The 21,363-nt window shown below is 52.0% G+C and overlaps 1 protein-coding gene across 1 annotated transcript; it reads left to right on the top strand.

The window, feature by feature from the left end:
- Window positions 1-663: 663 nt before the first annotated feature.
- On the top strand, window positions 664-20,707 carry FAM50B (family with sequence similarity 50 member B). Its single transcript, XM_032648948.1, is given in 7 exon segments — window positions 664-735; window positions 1,068-1,427; window positions 1,749-1,931; window positions 3,978-4,146; window positions 20,076-20,179; window positions 20,181-20,295; window positions 20,298-20,707. Coding segments are annotated over 7 exon segments (1,413 nt in total).
- Window positions 20,708-21,363: the final 656 nt, after the last annotated feature.

Raw genomic sequence — 21,363 nt, 5'->3', positions numbered from 1 at the left:
CCTCCTTGGCCTGACTGCCTCCACAAGCCCTTAGAGCTGCCCTTGACATCCCCTGCAGGTCTGAGCCTGAGGTCTGACCTCGGGCTGGGGGACTGCAGGAGCCGTAGGTCAGGAGCTCAGTGACTCAGGACAGGGCAGCCCTGAGGCTGGGCCCTTTCAGAACCTGGGCCCCGATGTGCATAGCTGAGTCCTGCCCGGTTCTTACACCGGTTCTATTGACTGAGCCCTGATGACGTTTGCCCCTTTCTGCGGCCCCAGGGTGGAAAGTGTTCCCCTCTGCTTGTCCGGCCCTCCCGAGCAGCCTTCCCGGGACCGGCTTCGCCAGGGCCAGGCTTTCCCGGGTCCCTCCAGCCCCCTGCTGCCTCTACTCGTCCCCGGCCCTGGCTCTCTCTTATGGCCTGTGGGGCTGCCTGTTCTCCTGAATTCTCACCATCTGCCCCCTTGGGTCAGCCGCCCTCCACGGGGACCAGACTCATCACACCCTCCCGGCGGCCCCAGGCCAGGGCTGTCCGCACTGCAGCCTCTGTTGCAGGCCACACCGTCAGCACCAAGGGGGCTGGCCCTCAACTTGGCTCCGTCTGGGTCCCCCGCAAGCCAGTTCGGGACCTGAGGATGTGGCAGGAGCCTAAGGGGACAGGGAGGCGGTAACTTCTGCCAGGCCGGATGCCCGGCCCTCGCTGGTGGCACGGGCGCTCGGCCGGGCAGGCTCCTTCGAGCTTGGGCTGGAGCTGTCAGGTGAGCGGAAGCCCCTCTGCCCGGCCTCCCTCGACCGTCCAGCGCGTCCGCCCGCCAAGGAGATCTGCTCTGCCCAGGCCCCCGCCCCACGCCCACCCCGCCAGGCTGAGCACTCCTCACGTGATGCTCTGCTCCCGGCCAGGCTGAGTCACTGCCTGGGGCGGGGCTTCTGCTGAACCACTCTGTCCCTCAGGGCACTTGGTTTCTTTAGGTTTCTTTATCTTTAAAATAAAGATACCAGCGATACTTACTTCCTAGGGCTAGAAGGGGGATTAAGTGTTCGTATTCGTTCATCCTGGGGTAATACCCGTACAAAGTCAGCCACGTGACAGACCCACCGCCCACCCCCCGAGGGAACAGTGCCAGACCTGCCTCGTGGGATCACTTGTCTCAGCACAGCTTGGCTCTCGAGACGCTGCCCTGCTGGTCACACACCCTCCTGGGGCCACAACAGCGTGAACAGTAAGGCCTTCTTTCACCTGGTCCCCTTGCCTCACCGGCGCTCAGCCCGCCCCCCGCCTCTTCGCCCACCGCGGCAGGCGGTGTGCGAGGGGCTCCGGGACGGGGGGCACAGCCGGCACATTAACGCATTTCCGAAATACTTCCCCGCCGAGCCCGGATTCACAGTGAGATTCTCCACGAGCAGCTTTGGGTCGCTGCACACCGAGGCCCTGTGCTTTCCTTCCTCGCTGGTGAGTACCTCCCTTCAGGTACGCCTGCCTAGGGCGTGCTGACGGAGGCTCCATCGCGGCTCCCATCCCCGGGAATCTACACACACCCTTCCTCCTCTCCCTTAACCGGGACGGCTTAGGCAGAAACCAATCTTTCAAGGCCTGAAGGACAGACAGGAGCACAAAGGGGACCCGGAGGGCCCTGCAGGGCTGGCGAAGGACGGAGAGGCTCCTGTGGCCCGGAGCGGGGGTTGGGTGCAAACAGGGGCATCCGAGCAGAGTCCAGGGCCGGCAAAGGCTGCCCTGCCCTCCCCACGCCTCAATCTGTGCCCTTACTTTCAGAACCATTTGCAACGTGGCATCACTGAGGAACAGTCCAGAATTCAAGGTGACCACGAGGCAGGCAGCCGAGTGGCAGGGCCCCGGCGGGTGGGACACAGACCCCGACTGAGACCGGCTCCACCCTCCCCAGGGTTTGACCTTAGTCCAGTGGCTGAGCTCCTGGGACCCTCCACACCCCCATCTGTAAGACGGAGGAAGGGTTTGCAGACCTCTGCTCAGCCGCTGTGACAAGCACCGCGACCCGGGGGCTTCAACAGCAGAAATGTTTCTTTGCACAGTCCTGGAGGCGGGAAGTCTGAGCTCAGGGTCCAGCCAGGCCGAGTTCCGTGCGAGCTCCGCTCTCAGCTCGCGGACAGCCGCCTTCCCAGTGCGTCCCCACGCGGCCTTTCCTCTGGGTGCCCTTGTGTGGGGAGGGAGGGAGAGAGAGAGAGGGAGAGAAAGAAATAGAGCACTTTGCCCATCGTGAGGGTCCACCCTCATGACCTCATGTCACCCTGATTACCTCCCAAAGGCCCCATCTCCGAACACCATGGGGGGTTAGGGCTTCAACACAGGAATCTGGGGAGGATATAAACATTCCGTCTATAACAGATGTCTACCTTCCAGAGCTGGCGTGAGGGTTGAAGAGATAATCCCTGGACTATAGCACGCACTCAAATGCTATCCCTTGGATAGATTACAGATAGATAGATAGTAGATATAATAGACAGATATTGATAGACGGATGGATGGTTGGATGGAAGGTAGGTACAAACTGCAGTGCGGAGAAGAGGGCGGGGGATGAACAAAAGAAAATGGGAGACAGACACAGAGAGAGAAAGAGAGGGGAGAGACAGAGGTAATTTTCCGGCCTGTCTTCACCTCCAGCTCTGACCTTGGGGACTTGCCCAAGCATCCAGCTCTGAGGGCCTCGTGCTGGGCCCAGCCTCCCCGATCCCAGCACGCAGGCAGCGAGGCTCTGCTCAAACACAAACCAACAAGGAGCCACCCAGTGTCTGCTGTGCTCCTCCTGGTGGGATGAGACTGCAGGGGGCCTCGGGCTGGGTGAGTGCACTTTGCACGTGGGAATGATGGAAATAATTGTGGCCGAAGGATAAGATGGGGTGGATTAAAAATAGCTGCAAAATCTCTGCAGTTGCCCCCATCAGGAGATGTAGCTTCTTTCCCTATTCCTGGAATCTGGTCTGGCCTTGCAACCTGCTTTAACTGATAGGATGTGCTGGAAGTGACGTGCAAATTCTGAGCGAGGCCAGCAGAGATCTTTCAGCGTCCACGTCCTGCTCTCCTACTGCTGCCGACACCGTGTCACAAGCCCAGGCTCACCTGGCCATGTGCAGGAGAACCAAGGCCCCCAGGCAACAGTGCGGCTCACAGCCCACTGTGTCTGTCTCAGAACATCCCCGGCTCGGCTCTCGTTGATGCACCAGGTGGCCACAGCTGTGAGAGTGACCCCAGGCGAGATCGGCAGGGGAACCTCCCAGCTGCCTCAGCCCACATCGCTGAACCAAATAAACAGTTGAATTTGAACAAATAAACAGTTACTTATTTGAGCAGCAGTTGTTATTTGAGCAAATAGTTGCTGTTTTAAGCTACTAAGTTACGGGATGCTTTGTTTCACGATAAAGGTCATTAAGACACAAGAAAATAACCCATTATCATCGCAGTGGGGACGATTTCACTGACACCCGCTCCTGCGCTATGGCTGTCAGAGCCCCAAGGCTCCTCGAGGGAGTCACCACCTCCCACCGTGTTGCTGATGGGAGCTCAAGGCGAGACCCCTCCCCAGGTCAGGATGCCGGCATGTCTGCCGAGGTTCTCAAATGCTGGGGCATCTGAGGTAGTCATCTGAAGCCGAACTTCTGGGCCTGTAACACACAAGCGAATCACCCAGGGGCCTTGTTAAAACGCAGGTTCCTACTGAGAGGTCCAGGCTGGGCCTGTCTGACGCCCCGGGTGACCCAGGGCTGCAGGCCCACAACCAACCATGCGAGGGAGCAGTAGGGGAGCCAGGCTGACCGGCCTGGAGCCCAGGGGTCTCCACCTCAGCTGTGCATCCCTGTGGAACTTCACAGATAGTTCCAGAAATTCTGATCTCCTTGGTCTGGGTGTAGCCTGGGATGGGATCTCCTGACCTCAGTTCGTCAGTGATTCCAACGTGTGGCCTGGGTCGAGGATGTCCTGCAGGAACGGACTGGTCCACTGGCTGTGGCTCTTCCACCCACGCCGCAGGCTCCTGCCTACCTGGTGAAGACCTGGCCTCACCCCCATAAAGAGCCCCATTACCGCTTCCTTCCGCATGGTTGGAGCCAGGGCGAGGGCTGCTGTGAGGCCCCAGGCACCGCCAAGTGTAGCAGAGAGCAGGGTTCATGCACAGACGTGCCGGCAGCTGTGGACCTGGGTCGGAGCCCCAGGCGGCTCTCACCCTCCCCTCCCCCGCACAGCGGGTCTCAGGCCACCCTGCGGGTTGGCAGGCCGATCGGGGGCAGCTTATGTCAAGTACCCGGTTCGGTGAGAGACCCGGTAACTGGTTGCTCTTATTCACAAGCACAGTGGCAAGAGGCCTGCACAGCCAGCGGCAGAGGACTCGAGGGGCTGAGAGTTCAGGTCAGTGTTTGCCAACGTGCGGCACCCAGGCTGGAAGGCCTCTGCGGTGAGCGCAGGCCCTTTGCACTGCCTGCCCTTGGTGCAGCGTATGACTTACACCTGCCAGGACCTGCCGGGGAGCCAGGCCCTGAATGGCTTCCCTTTAAAGACTCCAACAGTGAAAAACTAAAAATTTTAGAATTGAAGGTGCTCTTTGGAATGGACTTTTTCTGCATTTTGAAGTGAAAGAAACTCATTTTCAAAAACTGAACTCAAACAGCCTTCATTTTATAACCGAGTGTGTGGAATAAACCCCACGTCAACGGGAAGCCAGGAGATGGTGGGTGTATTTGCTCATGATGAGAAGGCAACTTTGTAAGCCATTCTTGGGTGGCTTGTCTCTGCTGTACAGCTCAGGAAATAGTGACGCTGGTCCCTTGGGCAGGACAAGCAATTCCAGCAGCCGCCACCTTGCAGATACTAGTTCGGGGCTGTTTGGGGGCTTTCTGGGAGGGGGTGTTGTAGTGGTATTTGCTTGGTGGGGAGTGACAGTGTCTGAGAGGGAGAGAAACAGCGAGAGAGAAAGAGAGAGAGAGAGAAGGAAAAGCAGAGAAGAGGGGACAGTGTGACGGCAGATTGTAAACGGCGCGGTCCAGAATCCAGTGTCTGGGAGACAGGGTTCCTACATCCAAGCCCCACCCCAAAGTATGCTGCCTTCTTTCTGTTCTCCTTCCTTTTCTTGCTTCCCTCAAACCTGTATTTTTTTTAAATTACAAAAGTATCAAATACTGCACACATCTAAGAGGAGAAAGTGGACATCCGTCTTGCTGCCCAATCCCTCCAACAGTGGTTCTCATCTTTCAGTATAAGAACCGCCTAGGAAACATGTTAAAAAGCAAGTATAACCGGGACCCAGCCCCAGAGCAGGTGATTTACCGGGTCTGGAGCGGGTCTGAGAAGCTCCCCTGCCGGGGATTCTGCCCCAGGCCCAGCTGCTGGGTGGGGCTGGTCACAGGCACGTGCCCCTCCTTCACCGATGCACACACACGCATACAACACATAAGCGTGCTATGTGACGTGGAAAACACGCACAGAACACACACACACACACAGAGGCAGGACCACACCACAGACTGTGTGCAGCGCTCCCAGCCTGCCCACGGAGGCATCCATCACAAACCCAGCATCTCCTGCAAGAACATGCTCGCGGGCTGCTTTCTGCAGTCCCGGACTTCGACCCCTCTCTACCTCACAAAATCTGCCCACATAGAATCAAATAAAGCCACACCTCGTGGCAGTGACACGCTGGAAGTTCCGGCTGGACTTTATCTGCAGTTGGCGGTAGATAAGGCGCTGCTGCCTGGTGATCAGTACTTTGTGGGCAGTGGATGCTCCAGTGGGTGCTCCAGTGGGTATTCTTTGTGCCTTGCCAGGCAGCACACAACAATGAGTTCTCTGAAAGAACCGGCTCCAGGGCTCCAGGGACCACGTGAGATTGCGGAAGGAGTACAGATCCTGAGGTCAAACAGGCCTGAGCTCAGATCAGCTGTCCCTTTCACCGGCTGTAAGTATGGGGACAAGTCTGCCTCTGAGCCTCAGTTTTCTCGCCTGTCAAATGGACACAGCAATGCTCCACCCACAGTTACGTCGTAAGGGTTCAGTAAAAGGACACAGAGGGAACTTTACCCAGAGCGATGTTTCAGCAAATTCACCTGGTTGCAGCTATTCAACGAGCACCTGTTTCTTGCACCCAACGCGCTGCCTCACTGGACCTTGCTTCCCACGGCCCGGGAACCAGCCACGCGGCAAACACACCCACCTGGGTGGGGCTCACACTTGGGCGGGAGCTGTCGTTATTATCCTTATTATTTCATGGCCGTCAGTCACCATAAGGCTGTATGTCGATTTTGCCTTCTGATGGAAGTGAGAGACGGGCCCAGGTTGGAATTAAGGTACCTGGTGTGAGATACCAGGCACCTTTTCTGGGCACCAGGCCCCCCATGTGCTCAGGCCTTCCTGGAGCCAGTCACAAATGGGGCCTTGGTTAGTGCGGGTTTCCATGGATGACTCTTTAGATAAATGGCTTGATATAAATTGGTCCTCTCCCCACCCACACGGTCCATTCCCCCAAGTGGAGAGTGAGACGAAGCCCCTTGGATTCGCTCATCTTCCCAGCCGAGTGAGTACTGAAGGTGCAGCCACTGGTCTCCAACAGCTGAGGCTCATCCCACGTCAAGCGAGGTTCTGACACCAGATAACATACTGAAGAGGGTGCTTCCCGGGACTGAGTGGTTTGTTTTACTGCACAAATTTCAGACTGTTTAGTGTGTAAACAAGAAGTTGTATTCAGAAAATTGCAAAAGAAAACCCAAGAGATAATAAAGACTCCAGAAAAATGGAAAATGTTTTTGGGGTAATGAAAGCCAAGAAAAATAAACTTAAAATCCATTTTGAATAAGGCTCTGTGTTATTCCAATTCTTTGTGTATATGAGTGACTCATTGTAATCTAGTCACAAGTGATGGAAAGAGTGAAATGAAAGACAACTCCAAATACAGTCAGTTTCGATGCTACGTTATATTCAATGTCTCTAATAAACCCCTAGGTGGAAGACATATACAATTTTCACCAAAAGAAAATTTATCTCTTCTCACTAAATAAATGTGGACTACATGGTAAAAGAATACTGGCTTGAAGTGGGGCTACATTTGTAGCTGCCCAGAAACTGTCATGTCTGGGTCCCGTCCTGCTGGATGGAGGCTGTCTGCATGCGATAAGGGCCTCAACTCATTTCTTAATTTAAAATTTTAATCCATTGTTTGCGCACTTATTAATTAAAATCAGTGTATTGAACACCTATTATATCGTAGGTACTGAGAATGCAAAATGAGTGAGCCTCGCCTGCCCTCACAGAGCACAGAGAGAGAGAAGGGAACCACATCACGGGGGTGGGAGGGACTGCAGGGCTGAAGTGAGGTCCAAAGTCCGCGGGAAAATCCGGAACAGAGGCGGGCGCGGCCAGTGCATCACTTTGCCGGACGGCCCTGAGGCGGCAAGGTCCGCAGTGTGTGTGCGGGGCGGGCTCGTACATCTGGTTCTGGGAGGCCAGAGGGGCCCTCCCTTTCCTGCAGTTCTCTTGCTTTGGACCAGGGGGTCATTAACTTGTTCTGTGAAGGTGAAATACTGTCCCTTTATGGGCCAGGTGGAAGAGCCTTAGGTATAGTCACCGTGTGGGTACGGCTCGGACCCTGTACCCTTGGTCCTCCTCGGGGAAAGGAGATGAAAATCCCATCTCCTCCTCCCATCACCACCTCCCCCGCACTGGCCTTCCCTCCTCACTAAAAAGTCTCTTAGAGGACATAGGATTAAATATATACGTGTCTGTGTGCGTGTATGTGTTGGTACATATGTATATACACATAGGATTAGATATATATGTATATGTGTATGTGCAGATATATGTGTATATATGTGTGTATTCCACCGGTGTTTTAAGTAAAGGGTTTTGTTTCTTCTTTGGTTTCTCCTGGAGTTCTTGGCGGCCGTCCACATACTGACATTTCACCCTTCATGCGCTCTGCGGGATAAGACTTCCAAAATCCAGTTCCTTGCTCTCAGGAGTTGGCCAAGCAACCGAATAGCTTCTGTCTCCTGTGTCTCAAAATCGTCAGGGTGGTGCAGGCTGCATTTTTCCAGGACGGGACGGGATGCCAAAGTGATGATGTCACAGCCCTGGCACCAGCCCCTCAGTTTCCTGTTCCTTCCCTCCCGACAAACTCATGAATCATATCAGCTTTATCATTCGACTCAGGGCTCACTTCCCCGTTCCACAGACGTTTGGACTTATAGGAGGTGGGAGCCAAGTGTCATCAAAACACGAAGGCTGAGTAGTTTTTTTCTTACAAAGCTCGAACACATGTTCTCCCGCCTCAAAAAAAAAAAAAAAAAAAAAAAAAAGCACAGTGTCTGGCTTAATTTGGAACATTCTGGCCAAGCGCTCTGCTCCCGGGTTCAGACAGTGGTGATCTCATCCGAAAAGCTGGAGGCTCCCAGGGCCGAGGCAGGCAGGGTCCCAGCCAAAGTGGCGGCAGCGCCCTTGAGCACATCCCGTCTTGGCTCTCGAGGGGCAGGCACACTACGGGGGTCGTAACAGTGAACCCAGTCGAGTGTTCCAGACTTTGAGGCACTCAGATGCAGGCTGTGATTGTGTTTAGAGATCACGTCTCCCCGTCCCACTCGACGTTTCCCCAGTGTCTCTCCCTCTGCATCTCACATCTCTGCCCTCGGGGAACAGTGTTGACGGAAAAGTGTCACAAGGTCTACTGTACAGCACAGGGAACTATATTCAATTTCCCGGGATAAACCATAATGGAAAAGAACATTAAAAAGAATGTATATATATGCATAACTGAGTCACTTTGCTGTACAGCAGACATTAACACAACATTGTAAATCAACTACACTTCAATAAAATAAATTTTAAAAAAAAGAAAAAAATTTCAACTGGTGAGTTTGAAACTAAAACATCAATGACCCATACATACGAGGAGGGTCTCAGGGTCAGAGGCAGGAGTTACCCAGATGCTCTGCTACCTGGAAGGTGAGCTTACCTTACCTCACAAACACCCACTGCTGGACCGATCAGGCACTTACTGCCCGACCCTCTGAGGTAAATACTAACTGTTGTCCCCATTTTACAGATGAGGAAGCTGAGAGCTGGGAGGCACCTTGGCTAAGGTCGCATGGCTGGCGAGTGTCCAAGCCTGGGGAGATGGGGAGAGGATTCTGAGTGCCTGTGGGCACATGGGTGCTGTGTGACATGAGTATAATATTACAGCTGAGAATCTCAGTTTGTAAAACTCACGTACACGTTTCAGAAATTCCGGTATATTTTAGTGTAATACATTTGGTGTAATGAGATGTGACGTTCGTATTTACTGAGACACGTTGCTGTGGGGTGAAAACATACAATCTAGTACACGCACAGGGGGAACAGCAATACCATCGGACACTCGGGAGCCTGTGCGTCCCAGGCTCAGGTCTGTGTCCTGCCTGGCTGGTTCCACAGGCACCTCTGCAGCCACCGGGGCTGCACGTAGGGAGCAGGCGAGGTCCTGTATGCCTGGTTTGATTCCAAACGTGGGTCCTCTTGGGCTGCAAGGCTACTTTGACTGGGTGATAAACCTTTTTCTGGAGACCTTAGGCTGGGCTTGTCCACATTTAATTGGCTTTCCTGCATCTTCTTTGGATAACAGTTATTTTGAAAAAAAGCTGTGACTGCTGAGCTCTGATCCCCCCAGCACTTGTCTAACGAGGTGTTTGCTGGCCGGGAAGCTGTGGGGTTCGGACGGTGACCTCCTTTAGCCCAGGACCGCGAGGCCCCTCCACTGGCCCATTGGGCTCGTGAGACCTGCTTCATGCTCTGCTCTGGCCGCCTCTCTGACAGCTGTTCTGCACCCTCTCGGGGGAAGCAAGCTGAACCTAATTTTGACTTCAGAAGAGGAGCTGACGATCACAAGTGTATCTTTTGTGTTTACCATTTTAACGGTATTTAAATTTACAGTCAGTGACATTAAGTACATTCGCATTGTTGTGTGACCCCCATCCATCCACAGAACTTTTTCATCTTCCCAAACAGAAACTCTGTCCCCACTAAACACTAACTCCCTATGCCCCCCTTCAGCCCCTTGAGACCATCGTCCTACTTTCTGTCTCTGATCTTGACGAGTCTAGGGACCTCTTTAGAATCACACGGTATATGGCTTTTAGTCACTGGCTTTTTTTACTGAGTATAATGTCTTCGAGGTTCATCCATATTACAGCATGTGTCAGAATTCCTTCCTTTTTAAGGCTGAATCGTATTCCATTTTACACGTGGACCACATTTTGCTTACCCATTTATTCTCTGATGGACACGGGCTGCTTCCACCTCTTGGCTATTGTAAATGATGCTGCTGTGAACATGGGTTCACGGATGTCTCTTCAAGACTATTTTCACGTCTTTTGGGTGCATATGCAGAAGTGAGATTGCTAGATTATATGGTAATTCTATGTTAATCTTTTGAGGAACTGCCATACTGTTGTGTTTTTTTTTTAAAGGGCTACATAAGATGGGCAGGTAATTTTTTTTAATTAAATTTTTTTAAAGTAAGAGCATGATAAACTTAGGTTCACAACAGATTTGAAGCAGTTCACTGATGGGGCTGCAATGTAGCCTTTTGTTTTGGTTTATCCACTTTGAGAAGTGTTACAAGCTTCCTTCTCTTTAAGGATCGGATTGAATTAGAATCTATTATTAGTAACATATAGTCAGTGTTATAGCATAAAATCAATAACCCTAGCGCTACTAGATTTACCCATTAAAGGGGACTGGACACAGTTAAGTTTTTGTGGGGTTTTTTTGTTTTTTTTTTGCGGTACGCGGGCCTCTCGCTGCTGTGGCCTCTCCCGTTGCGGAGCACAGGCTCCGGACGCGCAGGCTCAGCAGCCATGGCTCACGGGCCCAGCCGCTCTGCGGCATGTGGGATCCTCCCGGACCGGGGCACGAACCCGTGTCCCCTGCATCGGCAGGCGGACCTTCAACCACTGAGCCACCAGGGAAGCCCACAGTTAAGATTCTTGTTTTGCTCTCTTTCCTCCTGAATGTGTTTACTAACCTTTCACTTTTCCAGACGTTTACTCATTCAGCAGACGTTAAGCCCTTTGCCATCTGCAGGGCCATCCATCAGCAGGTACCATCTTCTGCAGGTGTCTGTGTCCAGCTGCTCTAACCCACGCACTGGACACGCAAACGCCCCAGGAAGTAGACCCAGACAGAGACCAGTGTGGTGGTGAGGCCTGGAGACCCCAGGAGCCTGTGTCCTACCTAAGGGGTGGCTGCTTGTTGCTCTGGGGGAATGCAGGCCCCGTGTTCCAGATCATTCTAATTTCTAGGAAAAGCAAGAAATCGAGAATTTCATGTGATATCTTCCAGTTTTTAAAGGCTAACCCCTTATTCAGAAAAACATTTAAAACACTGTACAGGCCAAATAAAAACACATTCGCAGGTCAAATGTAGCCCGAGGGTCACTAACGTCAACCTCTGCTTCAGCTGAAATTCTTTCCCGGGTCTCAGAGGCCAAATGTGACGTACATCTTGGTTTCCGCAGGGCGTCTTTCAAGAGGGCATGAGCGAGCCAAGAAATGGGATGGAGCTGGGTTTCCATGAAGCGAATGGAGCTATAGCTTCCCAGTCCCTTGCTTGCCTGGGCCTCTTCTCTGGGCCCCATGCTCCTGGAGTGTTTTCCAAAGTGAGAAGCTCCGACCACAAGTGACAGTATGGCTGTCTCTTTCCACAATGACTTGCCCTCCGTCATACTTCCCCTCCTCTCAGGTGGCACTGAACTGGCTGGGGATATTCTTGGGAAATGGCAAAGGGGAAGTCAAATTGAAGATTGAGGTCTGAGTTGAGAGAGATTCTTTTTTTTTTTTTTTTTTTTGCGTTACACGGGCCTCTCACTGTTGCGGCCTCTCCCGCTGCGGAGCACAGGCTCCGGACGCGCAGGCCCAGCGGCCATGGCTCACAGGCCCAGCCGCTCCACGGCATGTGGGATCCTCCCAGAACGGGGCACGAACCCACGTCCCCTGCATCGGCAGGCGGACTCCCAACCACTGCGCCACCAGGGAAGCCCGAGAGAGATTCATTTTTGTAGTTGGCACAAGTAATGCCTTTGGGCTGTACAAGACCGACTCCGCCCCGACCGCTGGTGAGAAGTTTGCGGGTCCACGTTGTTGGATGCACCCCAGAGCCCATCCCCCAGACTCTACACCAGACCTGGGATCCTGCAACATCCTGCCCTGATGTTCATCCTGCCTAGATGTGGTCTCATCTGAACCCACCCTCATGTGGATGACAAGCCCCACTGCTGGCTGTGCCCCTGTAGGGCCAAGAAAGGCTATGATGGGGCTGTTTTCAGGGGGTATAGGTGGAGCGTGGGGTGCGTATGCCACAGGTGCTGGGTGGAGTTGGGGGGATCTGAAGAAGGGGAGGGGGCTCCGATGGGAATTCTAAATCCAAACCTGGCCTTCCCGGTCACCGTGAAGGATACTTTTCAGTGAAGGAGGAGACAGCACCTTTATTTAATAGTTTATTAGCATGATTTATAATATTTAATTTAGAAAACTTCAGATATTTACACGTGTGATATACAGACCTCCATTTGTGCTCAAGCCTGGCACCCCGCAACCTTAGGAGTGTACCTAGGTCACAGTTACTTTTGTCCACGGTTATTTTGGTTACTAGCACTGTGTTACCTAGTGCTATAAACAACCATCTTATTACTCTCATAGATTCTCTGGGACCGAAATTCGGACAGGGCACAGCATGTCTCTGCCCCACAATGCCCAGGGCCTCGGCTGGAAGACCCCGTGGAAGGGGCGACTCTATTGCTGGGGCCAGAATCACGTCTGCTGGTTGGTGCTGGCCGTCAGCTGGGACCTCAGCTCCTAAATGTGGCCCAGGCTTCCTTCCCAAGGATGGCAGCCTTGGAAGAACTCAACTTCTTACATGATGGATTGGGGCTCCAAAGGCGAGAATCCCAGAGAACAAAGTAGCATCTGTGTTGCTTTTCCTGGTCTAGCTATCTGTTGTTTACAACCAAATCACAAGTCTACCTAGATTCAAGGGGGAGGAGACATAGATCCCAACTCTCAATGAGAGAAGTGTCCAAGAACTTGGGGGCCACGTCTTGAAGCCATCACACAGGTAAAATACCGTTGGCTATCCTGGTGCCGGAATGGCTTTCAGGAATTTATCCAAAGGCAATTCAAAGGCCATCCCACAGAAATCTAAATCTCCTGAAATTTTACAGCTCAGAGATGAAGGAAGCTTAGTAGAGGTTTCCTCATATATGACAAAAATTCTAAGAGTGTGTGTCATCAGTCATAAATTTTTGAAGCTGAAACTTTTCTAAAATATCAATAACTATTTTTGATCAGCTATGTTATGGGAAAGACTGAATTATATCTTTCTATTCTCTCTACAGAAAATATCATGAAATTGTCCCCATATGGAAAGGCAGTAAAGTGTTGCCCACAAGTGCAGGTGTTTTAGGCTGTTATGTCATCACATGAACAGCTTTAAGAATACTCAGGACACAAGGCAGGAAGAAGGAAAGAACAACGTAAGTAACAGCAATCCAGGAAACCTTCACGGTGGACAGGGAGAGATGGGGTCCAACAAACACAGGAGAATGGCAGCTGAGCCAACTGGTCGACCCGTTTGTCAGTTACACCTGCCATCAGTTCTGACTGGCTCAGACCCCATGCCGATTGGCCGGTGCCTGCCTTGGCGGTTGGCAAATCTTTTGCATGTCATCCCTGTCCTTAGAGGGAACAATATTAACAAAGGCACAGAGAAGAAATAATCTTGGCCTGCTTACCAAACGGTAAGGAAATTAGACTGGCTTGAGCCCAGCTGGGGCAGTGACGGGGGGAGTACAGCTGTTTAATGATGGTAAAACCGATGGTGAAGAAGACTGAATGCCAAGCAAAAACATTTGTACATAATCCTGCAAGCAGTGCAGAGGAATGAACCCTTTCAGTAAAGTAGTGACAAAATGGAAATTTTTAGTGTGTTTTAGGAAGATTACTGCAGTAGTCGAACAGAGAAAAGCCAGGAAGAGCTTTTCAGGAGGTGGTTGTAATACTCCAGGCATGAACTTATCAGATGTTAGCTAGGGAAACAGGAACTCAGGCTTGTTTGTGTATCATCTCGTTAACTCAAGCTTTGTTTTATTGGCTTATAATGGATCACGTGTTGAAGACCCCTGGTGCCCCACTTAAAATCCTCTTGTCCCATCTCCTTCTGGCCACTGCAGTGACCGGCTGGGATGTCCAACCAACCCACTGGGCACTCACTTATGCACAGCTCAGAAATGCAGGGCTTTTTGACACCCTGAGAAAAACCAGGGATGACTGGGGACGTGAGCTGTAGGATAAATGCTTCCCCTTTTCTCCCCACCCCGTGATGACCCACTTCTAGAGCTTCCAAAAGTTCCTGTGGGGTCAGGAAGTCCCCTACAGAGGTGGCTGCCTTGACTGTCCCGGCTGTCCTCCTCAGCCTCCCGTCTCAGCCGGACTCTCCCTCCTGTCCCCTGTGGCCACATTGCCAAATAAACCACCCACGCATAAGCCTTTGTACCATATGCTCCTCTTTGGGGGAACCCGGCCGAGGCAGACCAGGATCCTCATGTCCAGTTCTTCTGAAGCCACCACGGTGGAACCTCACATAATGCTCTGCCCCTATTAGGAGCAGCGACTCAGCCAACAGCTAAGATCTCCTTTTGACCTTTTAATTCTTTAAACTCATTTGTAGAACTGATGCAGTCCCATGTACTAAATGGTGATGTTAAGCTTGAAGGGAGGTCATTTGAGTACTGGGCAGAGCGGAGAGTTTAGGGTCATATGATTTGAGCGGAGAGTTTAGAGTCATATGATTTGAGCTTTGCCGCCATCTAGGCGAGCGATCGAGGCAAATCACGTCACTCTTCTAGCCTTTGGTATTCTCATGCATAAAATAGGGAAGTTAGTAACCACCTGCCTGAACAGGGTTCTTATAAGTAACAAACAGGATGGCGTATGCATGGTAGGCGTTTGCTAATTTGAGCGCTCAGCTTCCATCCTCCCAGCCTCTCAGTGACGTGACCCCAATTTTTGCTTGGACGGGTAGTCACCTTTCCCCAGCACATCCCACCGCTGCCCCCCACCACCCCACCCCCTGCTCTACAGAAGGCTCTGACTGACTAAATCAAAAGAGACCATTTATCGTTTTTCTGGACACCATGGCTGGACAGAGCAAGAAGAAATTTATTCTGGGATCTGGGAAAGAAACTCTCTCACTCTTCCGAGAGCGATCAAAAGAACAATCTCTCTCTGCCCTGGATGTGGGTGAGACAGCAGGTAATTCCTGGAAATTGCTGGACATTATCTTATGACCCTAACAAGTGTCAGCGTAAGAATGAAGCAGAAAGGAGGGTGAGCTTACTGACCTTCTGAATCCAGCTACATCCAAAGCCCACACGAGGCCTGGTCTTTCCAGATAAGTGGGTCATTGAATCTCTTATTTAAGCCAGTTTGAGTCAGGCTTCCCTTACCTGGAACAGAAAGATTCCTAGCTGATACGGTATGTAAACAAGCTTTTTACACTGCAAATTGCTATGAAAAAATTCATTTTTATTGTTTTTCTTACTACTAGTAAGAAAAACTACCTACGGTCCATGGAGCAGGTTGAGAAATATTCCTAAGTTTTCATTTTAATTTAGTACCTTTCGGGAAAAAATCTAAATCACTGCCTTACAGTATGTTCAGAAATAAGATCCCAGATCATAAAACAATGCTACAAAACTGATTGAGTTTTAAAACATATATTAAACTCACAAGTCAAAAAAAAAAGACTGACTTTTGGCTACGTAAAAATGAAAATACAAAACAATGCTATGTGGCAAGAAAAAAACAAAAACAAAACCCTAAACAAAGTTAAAATGCAAAGAACAAACTGGTAGAAATGTTTGGAACTTATATGACAGACAAAGGGTTGGTGTTCTCAATATATAAAGAGTTCTTATAAATCAATAAGAAAAGAAGAAATCTCCTCAATAGAAAAGTAGGTTAAAAATTTTGTCATGAAATTTAAAGAACACAAGATGCTCAACTTAAAATCAAAGAACGTCAAGGGCTATCAGATTAAAAAGGATTACTAATAATTATAATAACAATAGATATGAAATGCCAGGCACTATAAGAGTTCTCTCACAGATATGTGGCTTTAAGAATGATCATTGTAGAGTTAAAACAACTTAAATGTCAAGCAATAGAAAATTGGTAAACTGTAATACTTTCCTGTATTGAAATACACTGGGGCCACTGAAAAGTACCTGATAGGCCTTTAAGTGTTAGAATGGAAAGAAGTATGACATATCATTTGAAGTTATCAATGTACACAATGATCTCATTTATATTAAAATACATATTTACATATACATTTGAAGTCTGGAAGTAAATGCCAGCTACGAATAATGATTCTCTCTCAGGCTTGGGTTACATAAAGACCATTTTATATAAAGTTTTTACAAAATTCATGTAGTATAAAAACATTTTTATTTCAAAAAATTAAATGAACAGAAATCAGAGAGCAATCTGGGTTGGGTAATCTGGGGCCACCTTGACAGTGCAATTCATCCCTCTTGTCCCCGGCTTCTGAGCATTGATGAAGCATGTGGCAGGTGACAGTGCTGTTACGTCTGTGAAGGATGGAAGGAAGGAGAAGGGGCCGAGTGAGACCTACACACTCCACCCTCTCAAAGTAGTGCATGGAGTGAGTTTGCAGGGTTGGCAAGGGCATAGGGAAGGGCTTCTCAGGGAAGTGAAGAACTTCCCCCACCAGGAAACTAGCAATGGAAAAATCTCACAATCAATCAGCTCCAAGGGAACGAAAGGGATCTGGTTCCTTATGTTCATTCCCCTAGACTAAGCTACTAGTGAAGATGTTCACAACTGGGTCCTTGAAAAGTCTGAGAAGCACCCATTTGCCAGGCTCTGGCCATGAAGGCCAGAGGCTGCCCCAACTCCTCTGCCACCAAATCAGTAGTTTCTTGGACTTAATCTATTCCTTTCCCAGCCCTTTGGATTTACCTTTGGACTAATGTGATAACACGGTCAGCCCAGCTGTGGCCAACCAAAGTCTGATATGGTCTATGAGCTAATGCCTTTGGCTGAGCTGGCATCTGCCCACCCCACCCAGAGAAATTTGGATTTCTAGATAACCAGCAGCCAGTAGGAATTATCCAAGCAAAGAAGCTCCAGGCTCCCTGAGCCGTGGCTTGTGATCAACTTAGACGAGCTATGAGCAGGTTCTCTTGATTGAACCCTACACCTGTACAACTCAAAAGGACCCGATAATCCAGTTTGTAATTCTTCATATGAGAAAACTGGAGTGTGGAGAATTCCACAAAACTAAAAGGAAAACTAAATGTTCATTGCAGCTCTATTCACAATAGCCCAGAGATGAAAACACCTAGGTGCCCGTCATCGGATGAATGGATAAAGAAGATGTGGCACATGTATACAATGGAATTTTACTCAGCCATAAAAAGAAACAAAATTGAGCTATTTGTAATGAGGTGGATAGACCTAGAGTCTGTCATACAGAGTGAAGTAAGTCAGAAAGAGAGAGACAAATACCGTATGCTAACACATATATATGGAATTTAAGGGAAAAAATGTCATGAAGAACCTAGGGGTGAAACAGGAATAAAGACACAGACCTACTAGAGAATGGACTTGATGATATGGGGAGGGGGAAGGGTAAGCTGTGACAAAACGAGAGAGTGGCATGGACATATATACGCTACCAAACGTAAAATAGATAGCTAGTGGGAAGCAGCCGCATAGCACAGGGAGATCAGCTCGGTGCTTTGTGACCACCTAGAGGGGTGGGATACGGAGGGTGGGAGGGAGGGAGACGCAAGCGGGAAGAGATATGGGGACATATGTAAAATTTTAAAAAAATAAAATAAAAAAATTACTACTGTTCGTTTGCATGTTTGTTTCACCTTGTAACTAAGCCTGGAGCAGATTACTTTTCTCTAAATTAAAATTTGCTTATTTAATCGGCATTTCAGATTCACTGAAGCAGACTGCTGCCCCAGCCCCTCTTCTGTCACTGTTATCTGTAGATAAAGTTGAAAAGAGTTTAAAGCAGTAGCGTTTTGCTTTTCATTGAGGATTGAGGTCACAAGCGGTTAGCGTCTGGGAACGTGTGGGGAATATTCTTAAGATCAGGATTTGAGACTCTTAAGATAGGTCTGCCTCCTCCTGCCAACCTTTTCGAGGGGTTTGAGAGTAACCTTGTTCATTCTGGGGGCCGGCTGGCTATGGTGTACGGAGACTGTGATTGAGTTGAGAGGACGGATGCCGGCTCATCGGAAGCGGGGATGATGAGGTCTGCGGACGACACTGACATTCAGACTGTGATTAGATGGGAGGAAGGGCAGTCAGTGGCTGTGGCCATACTGGAATTGATTGGATTAAAGTGTGACTGGTTGGCGTATCTAATTGAGAAAGGGGGACGCCAAGCAGTCCGATTTGTATTATGTCTAAGAAAGGTTATGATTTGGGGAGCCTGGAGACAGGAGGGAGTTGGTAGCTTTGTACATCTGGGAGGGGCTGTGCTGGGAGCTGCAGGTTTTCTGTGGGAGGTCCTGAGGGACCCCCAGCGGGAGCAGGACTTGTAGGAAGAGTGTCCCCAAAGGGAACAGCTCTGTTCAAGAACAGTGGAAAGTTCCGGGTGGCTGCCGGATGCCGGGTGGTGTGAGGCGTTGGGAGATGGAGTGTGGGGGGCGTTATTAGAGACCTGGGAGGACAAGGAAGGATTCCCATGTGATCTTAAAGGGAGAGTTGGAGGAGATTTTCAAGGAGCAGAGCGACATTACTAGGTTCCCTTCTTACGAGGATCCCTGGACAGTGTACACAAGATGGACGAGATTGAGAATATGCCGACAGGGCACCTGTGGGCTTTAGGTGGGGAAAAAGCAGAGCTCCTGGGTTAAGGCAAGTGGTGGGAAAGGAGAGAAAAGGAAAACCTATCAACGATCTGGGGGGGCGGGCGGTCACTGGCTATGTGTGAAGGATAGCAGTCCAGGAAATCACCCAGATTTCTTGTTTGGCCAATTTGGTGGGCGGTACCACCACCCTACTTGCTTCTGTGCACGTAGGTGCCATGTCCTACCCTCATGTGATAAAGGGTTCTCGTTGAGGCTGAAGGAAGGCAATGGGAGGCTTCCCAGAGGCAGCCGAGGGTTCAGGAGTCTCTGCCTGATGAGATGCTGCATTCCAGGGGGTCACAGTGGGGCAGGATGGCTGGATGAGTCAACGTCCAGAGCTTACAGGGGTGGAGCTGTGGGGCCCGAGGCAGGACAGGTCTGGTCCCAAGGGAAGACGGTTGGCTCAGGTTGAGATCAATGAATTAGGGGGGCCTCACTCTGCTTTGGTTAAAACGCCAAGAAGTCAGTTTTGTGCTCAGATCCCCTCTGTCCCCTACGGCTCCCCCAGCAAGGGCTGTGCCCACACTGCTTCTGGGAACTTGCGCGCCGGGCACCAGGGGGACAGACAGATACTGCAGTGATGACTCTTAAGGGAGGGGTAGGGACAGCAACTAGCACGGTCCTGCCCCGCCCCTAACATACTGACGGGAACTCAGCTGACATTAACACCCTCCACGGAGGTACGGGAAGATGCTTCTGTCTGACCCTTCTCCCCTCACTGGCTTGTGTGCCCGAGAGGAGCCATGTACCTGACTGAGGAGAGAGGTGCTTTTCACTCACACTGTTTTCCTGCGGTCAGCACACACGAAGCCAGGCTCAGGTCCAGTGCAGGTCGGCTCTCTGGCGGCTCTGACTCTTGCATGTCCGTGCTTGAGTGGGTACCTGGACAGGTAAGAGTTTGCTGGGCAGACCAACCCTGTCCATGTGCAGCTCCCAGGCTTGCACCGTCCAGTACGGGAGCCACAGTCACATGTAGTTACTGAAATTCAGATTAATTGAAATAAAGTGCAAAACCGGCGCCTCGTGCCCAATAAGCCCCATACGGCTGCACGTGGGTCAGCGCAGCTACAGAACGTTCCATTCTGTTGGAACGCGTCCATCTAGACCGTTCGCCGAGCTGTCACTCTGGCCCCTCCGTAACTCCCTGCCTCTGTTCCCCGCTATAGAGTCCACGCGGTGGCTCCGAGCTCCCAGGCCGGGGTCGAGAGCACGCGGCGCGCGTGGCCCGGGGGAGCCGGCGGGCGGCACGGCTCGGTACAAGGGCACCATATGCGCGGGCCGGCCGGGCCCTGCGCAACCAGCGCGAGAAGCAGAAGGCGCACACGGGGGTCCTGAAGCAGCGCATCGCCGAGGAGACCATCAGCAAGCCCAAGGTGGGCCGGAAGTTCGCGCCCACTGCGACGCGATGGAGGCCGAGCTGAAGCGGAGCACCGCGGGGCTGCTGACCCTGCACGACGTGAAGGCGCGGCTGGAGGCCCTGGCGCGCCAGCGCGAGATGCAGCGGGTGCGGCGGGAGCGGCGGCGGCGCTGGCAGCTGGACGCGCGGCGCGGGCGGGAGTGCCAGCGGGAGCAGCGGCGCCGGATCTGCGGTCTGTCCTTCTCGCCCGACGACGGCGACGAGGACCCCGAGGGGGGCGACCCCGAGGGCAAGGACGCGGCCGGGGACACGAGCTTCCTGCCGGGCCGCGAGCGCGAGGAGGTGGTGGCGACGTCCAGCTCCTGGGCCGGCTGCGGGCACCGGCGCGCCGCGCGCATCCACAGGGGCGGCCCGTGGGGCAGGTCCTCAGCGAGGCGCTGATGGCGCGGCGCCCCGCCTTCCGCGAGCTGCGCGCGGCCGGCGCGGAGCGGCCGCTGTAGGCCGCGGAGGCCCGGTCCCGGCCGCACGACCACCCCTTCTACGACCTGAGGGTGGCGCCGACGCGCGGCAAGAGCGGGCCGCGCTTCACCTTAGACGTGCACGACGACGTGCGGCTGCGCAGCGACGCCGCTGGAGAAGAACGAGTCGCCCGCTGACAAGGCGGCGCGCGCAGCAGGCGCGGGAAGAACCAGCGCCTCTTCCCCACCCGCCGCCAGGAGCCCTACGAGCCCGAGAAGCGCTGGGACGGCTGCACTGTCCGGCGACGCCAAGTCCGCTCCCCCGCCAGCGCGCTCCGGTGGCCTTGGCCTCTGCCCTGGAATTCAGTCAAGACCGACCGAGGCTTGGCGCTGTGCGGATGTGGTCCTTCTGTGGCTGGCGTTCTTCTCGGTCGTTGGGTGGGTTTCGGAGTGCTTCTAAGGTTGCCTGGCTCTGCTGGGCCGGGTGGAAGCCTCGCCGGGCACGCGGTGGACGGCAGTGAGGGTCAAGGCTGCTCTGACCTGGGTCACAGCGTTGTGGCCAGGGGTCGTGGTCGTGGACTTGGTCCCCAAGCCCCCAGACTGTCGGGGTTCGGGTCCCAGCCCGGCTTCTTACTTGCT

The sequence above is a fragment of the Phocoena sinus genome, chromosome 11 (genome assembly GCF_008692025.1).
Source record: "Phocoena sinus isolate mPhoSin1 chromosome 11, mPhoSin1.pri, whole genome shotgun sequence".
Lineage (NCBI taxonomy): Eukaryota > Metazoa > Chordata > Mammalia > Artiodactyla > Phocoenidae > Phocoena > Phocoena sinus.
Note: the sequence above shows the minus strand (reverse complement) of the source record. Positions and strands in the feature narration are given on the sequence as shown.